Here is a 16,444-nt window from a genome sequence, read left to right on the forward strand (position 1 = left end):
CCATCAGTGTGAGCTGAGGCCACCTAAAAGCCTTTGATATGAGTTTGGTATGAGGCTGTGAGGAACCCAGTGCTGCCCACCAAACATGAAGCCTGCGGCAGCCTCTGCACATCTAGCCCTTGGCTGGCTCCACAACCACAGGAAGCCCTTCAGGAGTGGCAAGATGCAAGTAAGGGGGGTTGAAGACTACCAAACATAGATCAGCTCCTTGGCAGCAAATTGAATCATCCTTTTCTTCATCTCCCAGCGTAGGGCTCTCCACAAGACCCAGATGAACTGGAAGCTGGATGAGCCCTTGTGAGCATCCATAACTGACTGGCACACAGGCAGGCAGAGCTACCAAGGCCACGGGAGCACTTCCCAGCAGACCAGTATGACATGTGGTGACAGCAGAGGACCATGCTACACACCCCTGCTTCCCTGCACTGCAACACGTGGTCAGCGGGGAACATCAGCACTGTTGCTTCCTGGCTTTTGGCTTTCTGATCATTGGGGGTTTCACACTTACCCACTTCTTTAGGATGCTCTGGCCGAGGAAGCTGTCTGATGAAACCTCTGATTTAAAGACCTCTCTGGAGACCGTTCACTGTAGAGTCCTCAGGTGATGCTGGTAAGCTCCTGCTCACTGAGATGAAGCACTGGGCTCAGCCCAGGCTTTGGAGGAGATTTTCACAGGATTCCTGAAATGAATCTTCAGGGAGGGCATGATGCCATATGGCAGGTTAGAGTTGTATCAGTAAGATACAGCAAACAATGCCAGATACCTGCATCAAGCTCAGAGAGGGCAGTGACCCCACTGATGAAAAACCCATGGCTACATGCATGGTGAGGGGCAGCAGGATACCATATACCAGATGAGGAGGAGAAACAGCAAAGAGCAGAGGCAGGGTCTTGTGCTATGCCACAAAGCACTGCAGTCTGCAGGGAGAGCGCAGCACAGCTCCAGGTCCCCAGGCAACCCTAACTCCCCATGTCCCAGCTCCTGCAGACCAAAAACCACTGTATGCCTGGCTCATTGAGGTAATGCACAGCCCATCATCCCTCTTTGGAACTCATCAGTTCTCACCCACTCCATTCACATTTACAAGTGCAACTATCCAAACAGTTGCATTTGTCCCACCTGTTACTGCACACGCTCTCCACACAATAAGTAAATGTGTCATACTGGTCTCCAGGCAGTACTAGGCCAGGAACAATGATTTTTATTAGTAATTTTCTATCATTACGAAATAGTCTTCTTAAATAAGCCCCGTGCTGCATTTTTACTGTTGATTATATTAATCACATTAGATATTAATACTATTTTCAATGGTTCTAAAGTTTACATGAATATTAGCAAGAAACAGAACACATCCACCACAGCTGCTGGGTTCAACATTACACTTATGAGAAAGAAACATTCACATACAGAAAAGAACAAGATGTAAAGAATTTCACACATCACTGAACTACCTATGATTCTGGCGAAATTACTTTTGAATCATGAAAGAGAAATGAACTTTAATTTCAGATTTGAGCTTAACACTCTCTGGGTATGGAAAATCTGGGTGTGGGTTTGGATCTTCCAGCACAGCAGTGCAGGAACCAAGGGACATTGGTTTACAGCAGTCAAGAATCTGGTCCAAGTGTCTGTACCTCTCTCAGCTCCTTGCTGACTCTATTTAGGCCTAGAGGTCACTACTCAGAGAGATGGAGCTTGGGTTTAGTCTAAGCAAAGCTGTGTTTTCAAAATTGTCTGAGAAAGAAATTGCTAGGGATTTTAAATGAGGCACTCTGCTGGTGAGCCTAGATCTGTAGCAGCAACGCCACACCAGCGAGCACCCACTTGGAAGGATTTTCTCTAGTTTTAAGGTTAAAAGTCCACACATAAGTTGGCCCTCTCTGGCGTGTTTTGTAGACAGGACATGGGTACACACTACGGGTATCTTGCTTGTCAGCTGGAATGGCTTTGATGAAAATGACAGGCATGGCCGGGGTTAGTTCCTTGAGCCTGGCATCGGTGATTATCCCAGCCTACAAAGGAAAGAAGAGGTCTTAGTTAGATTGCCAAAACCTCCATCTGCTGTACCCCAATACACATGATCACCTGTAGTGTTTATACAGGCTGGCCTTACAGGGCAAGTGCAAACATCTCCCCTGAGATCAAGGGGTTGGATAAGTCTATCTGAGGTAAGGAGGGCCTGGATCAAACACCTGCCTATTTCTTCAGATGTCTCCCTCAAATGTAGCTTATTCCAAGGGGACTGGTACAAGCTGATACCCGCTGTCCCCAGGTGCCCAAACCCACATGTGCCTGAGAAGAAATCTGTGAGGGAACAATGCTCCTGTCCATGTCTTTGTCCAGCTCCTGATCTCCTGTCTACATCTACATCTAGCCTAGAAGTCCTGCCTATGTCCAGGGCCATCACATTAGTTCTATACCCAGCTCTTACTCAGGGTTTTGCCAGACCAGAACCACTTCACAGGGAGTGAGGGCCACCTAAGTCCTAGAAGAAAGCTGGAGAGGGACTCTGTGTCAGGGGATGTAGTGACAGGACAAGGGGTAGTGGCTTTAAACTAAAAGAGGGTGGATTTAGATAAGACATAAGGAAGAAATTCTTTACTATGAGGGTGGTGAGGCCCTGGCACAGGCTGCCCCAGGAGCTGTGGGTGCCCCGTCCCTGGCAGCGCCCAAGGCCAGACTGGATGGGGCAGGGGGCCCTGCCTATGGCAAGTGAATTGGAACAGAATGGTCTTTAAGGTTCCTTCCAGCATAAACCATTCTGTGATTCTGTGAACATTGTTTGTGCTAGGACCAACAGTGGACACCTGAGCAGGGCTCAGGCTGGAGAACAACACTCCCCTGAGAAGAGCATAAAAGACATCAAGTGTACCACCATAGCACCACACTTTGAGCATGACCTCGGATAGCCTGTCTACTGTGTACTGACTGCAGAAAATGTTTGCAGGGCCCCAAAAGGTACCATGGGCTTGTTTCCAGTCTCAAAGTTGCTCTCATGAGCACAGGGGATTCAGGTGGCTTATGCCTGAGAGAATATAATCTCAAACTAACAAGCCCACATTATCCTCTCCAAAGCAATGCTCTGTCTCAGCAGGCTGCCTGACCTGGGAGAAAGATGGGATGCTGTCAGGGCAAGAAATCAACGGCTTGTTTTGCTAACTCAGGTCTCTCCAGCAACTTGTGTTTCTCTTTCTGACACTAAAATGCACTCCACATCAATCAAGTTCCAGGAAAGCCTGCAAAATTGCCTAATGGAGGCTAGAGAGAGCAAATGAAAACAAATATGGAAAAGGAAATAAAACTTCTCAGTGCTAAAGAAATTGCTTCTCTCTACAGCTTAGCTTCACATATCATTATTATTTCAAATGCTCTTAGATCAGAGTTGTGGGATGAGATTCAACCTTTCTAATAGTTTGCTTAGTTCTGCAAATGAGTGAAGAAAAATAATCCCTCTTGCAATACATCTTGGTTTAATTGTACTAATACCATCTGTTACACTAAGCTAACGATAAACCCAACTCTGATTTAGGATTTTGTATTTCCAATGTGCTGAACAAACATTAAATAATTCTTATAATACCTTGCATAGGAGCTATTTATCAAACATTATGATGTTCTCTTTTTAAATCCATATCTTTCATCTCTGAGATCAGATTTTGATCAGATCTCTCTCTCTTTTTTTTTTTTTTAAAACTGATAATAATTCAAATCAAATTTCCAATATATATTTTACCTATTTCTAGGTTAACAAGATCTGATATCTCCTAGAGGTATCTCTATGGGACATATCATTGTGTTATGTCTGGGCTGATTTGCATTTGCATTTTTTATCGCTTGCACAATCAAAATTAATTCCACTCTGAAAGGAATTTTTTCTAACCACTGTCACAGCACACCCAGTAAAAAGCCACTGTTCTGTGCTCAGAGAGCTCTAGGCTGCAGATCCTAAAGTAGTCTTCACTTCTGTTTGTCTTGGCTTCTCAACAGTCACTCTGAAGAGTGGAGATAATACATTGCCACATGCCAAAGGACACAAAGCAGCTGTCACAAGCCAGAGATGATGACAAATGGGCCCAAGTACAAATGCATTGAGCCAACATCCCTTTCCACTCAACTGTATTTTGGGTGTTACAAGCATGGGCACATCTTATTTAGGGTCTGTTGTCTTAAGAACCTTTTTGCGTGGCTTGGTTGCCTTTCAGCTAGAGTTGGATCTGTTTGCAGGGCAGGGGGCTGATACTGCCAGCTGGGCGTGCTGGGTCTGTCTGGGATGGAGTTAACTTTCCCAAGTAAAATCACCACAGTAAAACCACCACACTGGGGCTGGTGATCCAGCCAGCAGCGCAGCCAGAACATCACTCCAAGGTGGTCCAGAGACATCTCCATCTTCAGCTGGAGATGGGGAATGAGAAGAGCTGTCCATAGTGTATGCAGTGGAGAAACCCTAATGGTGTTCTGTCCACCACCGCCAAATGAGAGATGAATTGTTAATTCTGACTAGTTTCAGAATTGAGGTACAGATGGAAAAGTATTTGCCAAATTATGCATTTTTCAAAAACAACTGTAAATGAGAGGCCAGCTGCTCACAGCACAATTTGCAGGTGTCCCCTCCATGGCTGCATTGTATGTTTATCGCTAGAGACCCCAGCTTCAACCAAATCCCACTCTGGCTCTCGCAGCTCACAAATACATGGCATTACTGACAGTTGACATCTGCAGGCAAAGGCTTCATGTCACATTCCATTCCACCTCCCCCCCCCCCCCAAAAAAGAAATTTCAGTCTCTGTTGCATGAGATTTGATGTACCATAGACTCAGCAGAAGGATGTGGCAAGCTGAGATGGTCAGGGATCACAGCACTGGGTATACCAGGGCTGGGCTGCACACTGATGCTGTTTTCATCTATACTAGCTTCTGGGAAGCACATGAGATAAAAAAATGAGTGATATGCAACTGTTCCCAAAGATACTGAGCTACCTGAACCACCAAATAAATGTGTGCTCTTATTGTTCCTCACCACACAGATCTGTCCCTTCTAAGCCTCTCCACTGGTTGAAGGCTGGTGCTTTGCATAGGATTAGCTTTATAAAGTACATTGAAGCTCTAGGTGGTGTGCCATGAAAAATACAGACAGTATCAAGCCACTGCTCAGCACTCCATGCACACCTTCCAAGGACAAGGCAGTGTGTTGTCTATACACTGCAAAACTCTGTGGGGCACAAAACCTACCTCTCCCCTTGTCCTACCATGCTCCAGTGCCCTTGGTGAGTAGCAGGGCACACACCTGGCATCAAACGCTTCAGCCCTGGGAGTGAGAAAGCCAGGAATCAGTCAGCAGTCTCACAGTCCTGAGACAAAATGTCTCATAGTGTTACCAGTCAAACCGTGTCTTGCTGAGCTCCACTGACTTTTACAGTGCTACAGCAACAGATCATTTGGACCCAAAATAACCTGCTTGGTTTCATTTCATTTAATAGCAGCCTGCAGTTTTGTAATGAATGTTTTATAAATTTAAGACACCCAAGGGCAAACATAAATGTTTAAATAAATAGAAAAATGTGAGTAGGAGAACACAGGAGGAATTCTCTCCCTTTTGGAAGCAAAAACTAAATGTGAAATATTATTTTAAAAGTGGAGGTATTCCCCAGAGGAGTTCTTCTAAACATGACCTGCCATTCTTATCAGAAGATTAATTGGAAGAAGTATACAACCCAAAATAACTGTGCAGCTGTTTTAATAATTTTTCATCCATTCATGTATACTGGTGCTCACTGGATTACAGGTAAAACGAATAGTTCCACTGGGTAGAAATGATATTTTGGTGTGAGCAGCAACATATGAAAATATTCTTTTTCTTTCTGAAATAAATTGAAGCATGATACCCAGAGACTATGAATGGTTCTATAAACGTAATTGCTTGGCATCTTTCAATCAAAAGGAAAACGTAACCAGAAAAATACATTTACTGAAGTCTAGGTTGTCTCTGAAAAGAAACTGCACTGCTGAATGTAGTCACCCATACAAGATACTGGAGGGAGCAGAGGAGAGAAGCCACACGTACCCCCAAAAGATTTCTGGCTTCACACCACCAAAACCTCTCACTCTTTACTTCCATTACCGCCTGGGAAAAGGCAAAACTAGGCGGAACTCAGCCATTTTCTAGTAATGGTGGCAATGATGGTAACAGAAAACATAACAGCAATCACTGGAATTTGTTTTTACTGGAACATTTGACATGCAAGAACAGCACTTTTTAAAAACCCTCTCTATTCTGCTGTGTCCAGCTGATTTTTATCACCTTAAAATGTTCATTCTTGAGGGCAAGTGAAATCCAGTGTTCCCTGTAGCAGGGGTTTGTGACCTCCAAGTGCTACAAGGGTGTTTTTTTGTTTGTTTTTGTACGGCAGCCACACCAAAGGTTTAGGAAAGGAACAGGCAGGGAACTGTAGGGGCTTGGTAAATGGACTGGGCTTCTGCAGTGACTTCTGCTGTCAGCAAAGACAAATCCAACATAGGAGGAGATCTGACCTTACAACCATGTGAGACCTTTACAGCAACCTTTTGACAAGGTCCTTGCCAATGTTTCTCACTGTCTGTGGCTCCTCAGACCCAGCATACACGTTGGATCCCAGAGAAGAAATGGCCTGGAGCTTTGCCTTTCCCAAGGGTTGCAATAAAATGTGCAGGATACATCAGTCAGTGAGTTCTATGCTTTGCCTAACTTTCTGTCCTTCATGGAAAATTACTGCAGGGAGAGAGTTGAAAAATAAATTGAGAGTATTAGAGTTGAATTGTGAGGTCAGGATGGGATATGGTATATAACAGGAGTGGTCCCTCTAGTCAGCATCTTACCACCAAGCCCAACAAGAGATAAAGGTTAAGGCTCTGAAGAGCTGCCCCTGAAAGAAAAACCTCCTCCTTTGAGAGGGCAAACTTGACACAGATAAGTAAGTTCTGGGTGACCCACTTTGATCACCCTTCACTCCCTTGCAGATCAGTGGCAGCAGGAGCATTACGCTGGCTGCCCAGAAGAAGAGCTGCATGAATCACTGTCATTTAATTCTCACGCATAGCACAAATTGGGATTCGTGGTACCAACAGACGAGGCAGCTCACAGGACCAAGCCCAGTGGGGATTTGTCAGACTAATGGCTCTCGCTCTGCAAACTTAACTCCTAACAGCTGACAACTGTCAGAAGGAATGACAGGGACAAGTGTGCTCCTTTGGGATGCTGCAGCACGAGGTGCTCTGTAAGAGCAGTGCTGACAGCTACACGGACAGGAAATAGCAAGTGAGCAGGCTTCCCTTCATGTTCCTGGTTGGTGAGTATGGCTTTCACCCTGGCTGCCCCGAAGCTAGCTGCTATGGCCAAAGGGCATTGGGTCACATCCAGAAAGGGGAAGAAGAGCAAGGGCCACCCACTCTTGCTGTCTGTTTGTCGAGAACTTGCCTCCCCCACACCACACTGGGCCGTCAGCATGAGTCTGCCTTGGCCATACAGGTTAGACCTCCGTGCAAGCTTTATTTGCCATCCTAAGGGGATGACTGAAGGATGTCATTCACTTTTGGTCACAAGCCCTATCTATGCAGATGACAGCATGCACCATTCAACAGCGGGGGGACTGTGGTCTGGTGTTGGCACATACCACCCATTTAGCTCTGGAGATATGAAGAGGTAGGATCAGGACCTCTCAGGGTCCTCTCCTTTCTCCTCACTGCTGCTAAGCAGAGGACAGAGTAGTGACACAGTAAAAGTCTGTCATGTAACTTTCGAAGGCAGCAGTAGCGAACTGGGGTTGTTTTGTCTGCAGAAGAGGAGGCTCAGGGGAGACCTTATTGCTCTCTACAAGTACCTGAAAGGAAGGTGTGGGGAGCTGGGGGTCGGCCTCTTCTGGCAGGTAACTAGTGATAGGACCAGAGGGAATGGCCTCAAGTTGTGCCAAGGGCAGTTTAGGTTGGAGATTAGAAGACATTTCTTCTCAGAAAGAGCAGTCAGGCATTGGGACAGGTTGCCCAGGGAGGTGGTGGCATCACCCTCCGTGGGAGTGTTCAAGGAAAGGTTGGACGTGGTGCTTTGGGACATGGTTTAGTGGGTGACATTGGTAATAAGGGGACAGTTGGACCAGATGATCTTGGAGGTCTTTTCCAACCTTAATGATTGCATGATTCACAACCATGCAAACGTGCAGAGGCTATACAATTCTGAGAGGACCCCACATTATGTGTCTTTCCTAACACCTTGAGTACCAGAAGCTGTTTATGTACTCTGTCAGTGTCACTGAGGTTGAGATTCACCTTGCAGAAACCAAATGTCAGTCCAAGTTGGCCAGCCTGAAATCCCTTCATAGCCACAGAACAGGCCACTCCTAAGTGGTGATCCATCTGACCATCCTGGATCCCTACCCAAGGCTGCAGAGAGATCCAGTTCTTTCCCACCTCTATAGAAGCAGGTCAAACTTCTACTTTAGATGTGTGACTGTCTGGGCTGGGAAGTTTCACAGAGCACAGTACCAAGTAATTAGGGCATAAAGTCTGTGATTCCTCTTGTAACACAACAGCCTTGGGAGCTCACCTGTGCATCCCAGCGTGCACCCTCCATGAACAACCCGTAGACATAAGCCCCTTCCCGAGGAGGACTGGCAAAATCTTCCCGGTTCTTCTTCGTCACATCACACTGCAAGGTCATCTTGTCCAAAGGCCACTCATTCTTTCGCGCTGTGGACTGCATGATAGCTGTCAGGAAAGACTGGGGATTGAAGAACCCAGCAAGCCACACTGCAGAGGGTAAAGAAAAGTCTCCTGTCCAGGTCTCCAGCTCCTTGATGCGAGTGAGGAGGTCAGCAAACCACATACCCAGGCCGGCCGTGGAAGGATAGGCCTTCTTTATCCAGGACTCTGGCACCGTGTCCAAGAAGAGGGCATTCTGTAAGTTCTCCATGTCACTTGTCATGGTCAACTCTCCCTGAGTAAGAGAGGGCACAGTTAGCAGCAGCAACTGTTTAACTGAACAAAGCTGCTTGACAGCAGAGGCTGAGCAAGGAAGCATAGAAGAGCACTGCACCCTACAATGTCACCAGTGTTCGCGTACTGTGAATTTCTTCATGCGTTCTGGGTTTTCATGAATACCACCAACTGCAGCCTAATACTCCTACAGTCTTATCACCCCTACTGTAAAACTATTACTTGGAGGAAAAGCAATGTAGGAGTGACAGTGAGCATGACTGTCCTTCAGCTGCCCCAGTGTTACTTCTGTTTTTTTCTCATTGACTGAAGATCTTTATAGGGCAGATTTTCAGAGGCACAAAGCTGTTCCCACCAACGCTACCAGAGCAGGGCATTGGGATCTCTGATAACCTACTCCAAATTGTCCAAATGTTTGTTACACCAAGTCTTTTCTGCTTCCTCTCCTCCACTTCCCCTCACTCCCCTCCTCCTTTAATACTCTGCAGTGCAAGTCTTTCTTTTTGACTTCGCGTGTTGCCTGCAAATATAATCACAGGTTCTTTCACAGCAGGGAAACACACAACAAATTAAGATATGATTCAGCCAAGTGGGATAGAGAAACTTGGCTTTTCCTCTACCCAGCAGTTAATTATTAAAGCTTTTAGAAATCTGCATCAGTTTGGCCCAAACAGGAGAAGAGCTGGAACATCAATTCATGGTCAAAAAAAGTGGTTCTGCATAACAGCATCCCCCTTGAACTTCTGGTACTCTGCAGCAGGGCCCCTGCTAGTTGAAAATCAAAAAAATTCCTGTTGTATCCATCTGAAATTACCTTAAGTCTAAGCAAGAGATGTCTGAATGGCACTGATGCTGGAAGTGCAGCTGACAGAGGCTGATAAGAGATGCAGCAGCCTGTGCAGTAGTTTGCACAGAGGGGCACACAGAGAGGGCTCACAAACTGCCGGGGGGGCGGCATACACTGGTGGTGACAGGCCAAGGGGAACGGTCCTCAGCACAGGAAATTCCACTGAAACACAAGTACAAACTTTTTTTACTGTGAGGGTGCTCAAACACAGGTACAGATTGTCCAGAGAGGTTGTGGAGTCTCCATCCTTGGAGATACTGGTAATCCAACTGGGCATGGTCCTGGGCAACCTGCTCCAGTTGACCCTGCCTTGAGCGGGGCTGTGGGGAATTGGACTTAATCTCCAGAGCAACTGATCTGTGATTCTGTGACACTCAGACCAGCCAGATTGCAAAAACAGAACTTGCAACTGCGGGCTCAGCTGCTACTGGCTCACAGTGCCCTGAACAATTTAACACTTTGCATGCCCCATGCTGAGATGGCAGGGCACAATGCACCGTAGCAGTTCAGAGACGATGTTGATCGCTGGTGTCCATTATAAATACTTACTCTTGTCCCCTTATCATTTTGCCAAAATTTATCTGACTTATAATTTCTCTTTCCCTCAGGCTCAGTGTTTTTGGAATGATTAACTGAACTCAGTTGTGCCATTGCTGAGAATGAGGGCGAGGGAATTGGGTTAGTCTATTCACATTAACAAATTCCAACTGTTCTTTCACAGGACTCCAGTGCCTCCAGCCATGAGGTCAGCAGAGGTGCCCTTTGCAGGGGCAGGGAAATTTATGAAGCTTTAGCAAAAGTTGAAATCCTTTTAAAGCAACCCGACAAATGTTTAGCAAAGCTTGTCAGAGTCCAGCAGTTAGAAAATCTTTGCAGCTTATTCCTACACTGACTGTGCTGCTTCCCCGCCAAGCTCTGATCTGCAGATTGCACTGACAGGCTTCAGCAGTCAAGATCACAGCTAAGACCCAGCCAGACCACAGGAATGCAGTAACAAGCGTCCTTATTGATGGCCCTGGCAGTCACAAATGGAGGCAGGCTAGGTGCTGGGTGATCAAGACTCAGGGCATGCTGGCGCTCCCAGGTTAGCAAGCATTTTTCTTAAGGTATGTATAGCATGATGAGATCAGAGACACCCAAGCTCGTGACCGAACTTGTCATCCCCAGAGCTAACCACACTGCAAACGTAACACACAGAGGTGCTGGATGACAGCTTAAACAAAGGACTGAGCACACATCTGTGCAGGCACTGTGCCTTGTCAATGGGAGGAAGGACATCAGCTGAATTCAGGCACCAGGAATATCCATGTTGGCTTTTTAAACTAGACTTGGAATATTTATCTTTTGTTTTCCCCCATAAAAATTTCTAAATTTCAACTATAAAATTATAGTTTTTTGGCAACTGGCAATAAGTGCTTCAGTTAGGGCATATCAAGAAGCAAGGGCGGTACTTCAGTGGGCTGTGTCTCCCCAGCACCCACCAACTCAAATCAGAGCTGAGAGCACTTCTGCACTGCCTTCAGGTCTGCAAGCCACCACGGGCCCAGGACCTCCCTTCAGAGTTGCTCTCCACAATCCGTGGCTTCCCGTGCACAAATCCCCTCCCTGGGAATTGTGCATCTCTCAACAGGCTGGACTGACACAAAGGATTATTAAGCCTCTGCTCTAAAGATGATTCGTTAAAAGCAAGCAACTCAACCTGCAGGGTTTCCCCATGGAGAACAGATTTCCAGTGGACAGAGAAAACCACGTGTACAGAGGTTTTAAGATGGTCTTTTTTTTTAATGCTCTTGAAGCTAGATGTGACAAATGAGGTTAAATGAATGGCTTGGTGGAAGCAGGACAGTTTGGTAGTCCTAAACCAAGCAGAACAGCTCTAACTGTCTTTCAAAATGCACACCAGCCTCCCTGGTTTCATAAAGCTACTCAACATCTTTGTGTGAGCAGGAATCAGGTAAGTGTCTGCCAGTAACTCACCTCACCATTTCTATTCAATGATTTTATATTTGTAGGGAATCTTAAAATGGCAGGTTACCTGGTAAAAGGTCTTCAAAGCCCTGAGTAATTCCAAGCACAAAGGTTAAACACCCTTGAGAACGATCTCTCATTTTGGTATTTGCTATGCAGCTGCACAGAAATATAAAGGCAGTGCATGCTCCATGCATTTCCCCTCAGGTACCTGAGTTTTTTCACTTTATAACACATTTGAAGAAAATTTAGTGACCTGCAATTAAAGCTTACACAACAGAAAAGCACGGCCATATCCAATCAGAGGAGCTGGTAGATTGTCAAAATGATTTGACCTCAGCTGGGAACAGTTATCATGGTTTTGTTATTTAACAATTTCTGTTGGCACACAAACTCTGAAGTCACATTTTGGTTCCTTCCTCGTTCGTATCACATAGGTCATCATCACATGTCTCAGGAGAACATAGTTCCCTATTCAATAGGCTGGTGTCAGGTTAAAACTATGGCAGGACCAGACAGAAATTGTCTGATGGGCAAAGTACTGCAGTGGTCACAGGAGGACACTGAGAACCATGGGATCTTCTGGCATGGACAGTCAGAAGCATTATTCACTCCTGGAAAGGTTTTGAAGCTGGTAAAAATATTGTAAAATGTGTGCAGTCAGATAGATTGATTTAAAAACATAATCCTCGTGATCATATATCCTGTCTAGTTTTACTTTCAGGAAACAAATGAATTACCAAATGTAATTCTCAGGGAGGCTTGAGAAAAGCAATTTTCAAAGCCTGCGCATTTAAGCATACTTGCTGGAATCTCCTGCAGGGGTTCAAAGCATCTATAGCCACTCTCTCATAGAGTTGCCCAAACACAATTATGCATACATTTGCATTTCAGATGCTGAATACTAAAGTGCATCCGGAATGATTCAAGCTTTTTTTTTTTTTCCCCAAACACTGGGTGTAATTTTCGTTAAAGACACCCTTGAAGGAAATCCTAATCATCCTGCAGACATTCCCTCAAGATGAGCAGACTATTGTCACATATTGTTTTCTCAGTTAAGGTTATTTTCACTTGATACAGCAAAACACTCCCCCCAGTTAGCCTTACGAAATTTGGTCTTACTGTATCTTTTTACAATATTTATTATCCTAATGGAGGCTTAGCCTTCACTGAAGTTGCAAAATCTGCTCACAGAAATGATACTGGGTACAACATTAGCATGCAAGTGTTTCAGCCCAGCCACTGGTCTCACTGAAGTCATCCAGAAAAAAGGGCTTTGAAATGCAACGTCAGTTATTTTTGATGGCTACCAGGCTATTGCAATTTCTCTCCCTCTTACTGGGATGTCTCCTATTTTTGGACCAAACAATCACTTTCCGTTACATAAACACAATGAATTATTCAAAAATTCAAATTAGCCATGACATTTCCAAATTGCCTTCTTTTAGCAGATAGTCTGTTAAAAACAATAGGACTTGCTTCCTCTGTGTTTTATTTATTCTCTTCTGAGATCCATGGCTCCTGTTATGTAAACTCTCCTCCTCTGAGTGCTGTCAGTCAAGATTCCCAATCCAGAAGATTAACGTGCATTAATGGTTCTCGTAGGAGCTGCTCTCAGAAGGAACAATTAAAGAATGATTTCTCTTCCAAACCGAGCATGAGAGCTAGCTGCCAAGCTGGGACAGCACCGCTGCCTACAGGAGGAGCCAGCAGCAGTGGCCCCGGCCATTGCGAGACACCCAAGGCACGGGAAGGGCCCCTTGAGTGATGCTGAGCAGTGGCACAGGCCCTGTACAGCACCTGACTCAGTCTGAAGGGACCCAAAGCAATCTCTGTGTACAGGCACAGAAGGATCACCTGCTGGCTGTATCTAAGACCCTTCAGTTTCTTCAGCTCACACAAGATTAAGAAATGTTAACACGAACATGTGTATTTACTCTGAGTAGTCCTGAAGTCCTGGCCTTTTGGTCTCTGAATCCCACTGTAGGCACTGTGGCTGTTGTAGTCATTAGAGGTGCCTTTTCTGAAGATGCTATTTCAATTCCTTGCCATGATTTGTGGCAGGGCTTTGGGAAGAAATTTGCCCCTTCTATTATTGCCTGATTTCCACGGTACATATTGCCTGTGGTTTATTTAGGCCCCTGCTTCCACTCATTCTCCCTACCAATGTTAAATAAGTTACTCTTCTCCGTGTTAAATCTAATCATTACACTTTGTCCAAGTTACAATTACAGCTTGTTTGGGGCTCAAGGACTGAAACATTAAATCACTTCTTTCCATCTGTCTCAGGAAAAAAGAATTTTCACTGCCTCATGCTAGAAAATAAAGGAAATCTGTTTGTAATAACAGACTACATAAATATTATCCTATTTCAAAATGGACTGAACATACTGGGCCATCACCAAGCGGTTATGGTATGTCTGTCTCTTCAATCAAGACAAGAAGCATCAGCAGCGAACACAGTGCAGAAGTGCCTGCACTAGCACTGGTCTGAGCTGCTGGATTCTCAGTGCACAGCACAATGAGGCTGGGATTTAGGAGCAGCCTAATCCTCTCCTTGAGCTGCAAACACCTAAAATCCCAGAGCCAACCCCTAGCACCTCTGTGTGTGCACTGCAGATATACCATTTGAAGATCTTTCTTCAAAGGTGCCCTCAGAAGACTGTTGGGGCTGTCATTCAGTCTCAGGACAGGTCCTCCTCACTCGCCTGCCAGCCCTGTCTATGGTGTCAGGACAAAGTAGTTGCAGGTTCTTCAAGCATGGTGACTCCCATGCTATGCAGAGCACTTTTGTGAGCTGAGTTTTGGCAGAATGGGATGACAACCTGCCATTTGGAAAATGATGGAACAGGGAGTGCCCAGAGACTGATGTCCTTAGTTGCTGCCTCACACCATGAAACTGCCCAGAGAGCAAGTTTGCGGCGATGATGAGGAGGAGGCATCAGGGTAGCGCTGAAGCCACCAGCTTTGTACCACGACCTCCAGGCATGTCCCTTTCTAAGGGATGTGCAGCAAACACAGTCACTGTGAAGAGTCTTTTGAGATGACAAAGTGAAGAAGGAAAGTTGCTTCAAGCTCATAGGGCTGGCCAGGCAGGTCAGTGCAGCCTGATCTATGCCCATTTATTACTGAATATGAAGTTAACAGCCTCTTATATTTTGTGTCAACATCTGCCTGGGAGGGAATTCAGAAGATGGCTTCCCCTACCATCAGATACAACCTCAAAGCACAACCCTCTTTTGCATCCTGTTGAACCCAGAAGCTTGCATACAACCTGGCATGTCCTGCCAGCCCCAGAGCCCTTCACTGTTCTCTGTAAGCAATGGCCAAAGCCACTGCCCAGAAGGACACAGACATAATTTTTCTGTATCAGTCTGGTTTCTTATCAGGGTGGAGAAGTAACTGTGCATGAAGCAATCATAGACAGTATCTCCATAAGGGAGGCCAGCTCCTGACTCTTCTATTTGCAATTGACTCGTACCCAGCAAAGGGAGTTTTAGCCTTTCCAAAGCTCTTGATTTTTATTTTTATTTTTATTATTTTTGCCTTTTTTTCTCACAGCTCTGGATATTCTTGCATCCTTACACATGACCAATCTTTCCTTTGATTTCAGCCTTTAATGAGACCTTGCTACAAACTCCCCCCTATTAACAGGATGTTTTGTGAAAAGGTACGATATTTTGGCTAAGTTTTAAATAGGCTGCTTCTCAATTTCTGAGAGAACTACTGTTGCTGTGCTACAGTATCAGGAAGTGCCTGAAGCCATCATTATTATGTATATCTTTAACCCCATCCAAAGTCTGTGCTCATGGCTTGGGGACAATGTGCTGTTTGAAATGCATCTGTGAATCTTTTCCCATGGAGTCAAGTTGGTTTTGCAGCTAGCAGTGCTGTATACAGACTGTGACCCGTTTTATTCCCTGAGCACCTTTTCATCATCAAGATTTTAACGATGTTGTGGTTGCAGGCATACAGAGCTCCTACCTTCAGCCCTAAGTCCAGTTCCTTGAGAGAGCGCTTTATTTCACTGGTGAGGATGTTCATGCGTTCACATTCCTGGAAGGCAACTACAACATATGGTGTCCTCTCCTCCACTTTTGCCATCAGTTCTGCAATGTTAAACTCATCTATCAGCTTCTCTAGCATCTCATCCAGAAGAGCTTTCACCTGTGTGCCAGAAAGAGAAGAGAGAGGGATGTTAGTGAATGGCCAACGGGGCTTTCTCAACTGACAGCTGTCTGAACATGGGATGAAAACTCCATCTGCCAGTTCCTGTCTCCAAAAAGAATCAGTGTCAGCTGCCCTGGGCATTGCACCTTTCAAAGAGCTTGCCCCATCCTATTAAAATTCAAATGATTACAAAAGTTAATGTCAGATGAGAAGTTTTCAAAATGATGGCTTAAAAATGTCAGTGTGACATGTAACATTCTGCTTTCTTCTCAAGTCTCAGGTCTGTACTCGTACTTCTTCTAAGGTCAGACTCAATGCAGGCAGACTGAGGGGGCTACAGACTCAGCTGAGCTGTGGGACAATCTGAGCCCATAAGCTGTTTTTCTGTGGTATATTGATAGAGAGGTGATTTTATAAAATTGGATTTTAAGCTGAATTTGGCATTCTGAACTAACAGATCTATGGAATAAAGGTGTAATAAAACAAAGTTATTTTGCG

At 45.3% G+C, this 16,444-nt stretch overlaps 1 protein-coding gene across 8 annotated transcripts in view; it reads right to left on the reverse strand.

The window, feature by feature from the left end:
- Positions 1-1,203: 1,203 nt before the first annotated feature.
- DNAH9 (dynein axonemal heavy chain 9) overlaps positions 1,204-16,444 on the reverse strand; it is a gene marked incomplete at its 5' end in the record, with an annotated part of 196,372 nt that continues 181,131 nt past the window's right edge. For all 8 annotated transcript variants that reach the window (XM_082775013.1, XM_082775014.1, XM_082775018.1 and 5 more), the window contains 3 exons: positions 1,204-2,013; positions 8,573-8,962; positions 15,761-15,943. In XM_082775013.1, the coding sequence (XP_082631139.1) occupies positions 1,786-2,013; positions 8,573-8,962; positions 15,761-15,943 (801 nt within the window). In that variant the 3' untranslated portion in view covers positions 1,204-1,785. The remainder of the gene's footprint in view (positions 2,014-8,572; positions 8,963-15,760; positions 15,944-16,444) is intronic.

Source organism: Aythya marila (assembly GCF_965140915.1).
Source record: "Aythya marila genome assembly, chromosome: 18".
NCBI lineage: Eukaryota > Metazoa > Chordata > Aves > Anseriformes > Anatidae > Aythya > Aythya marila.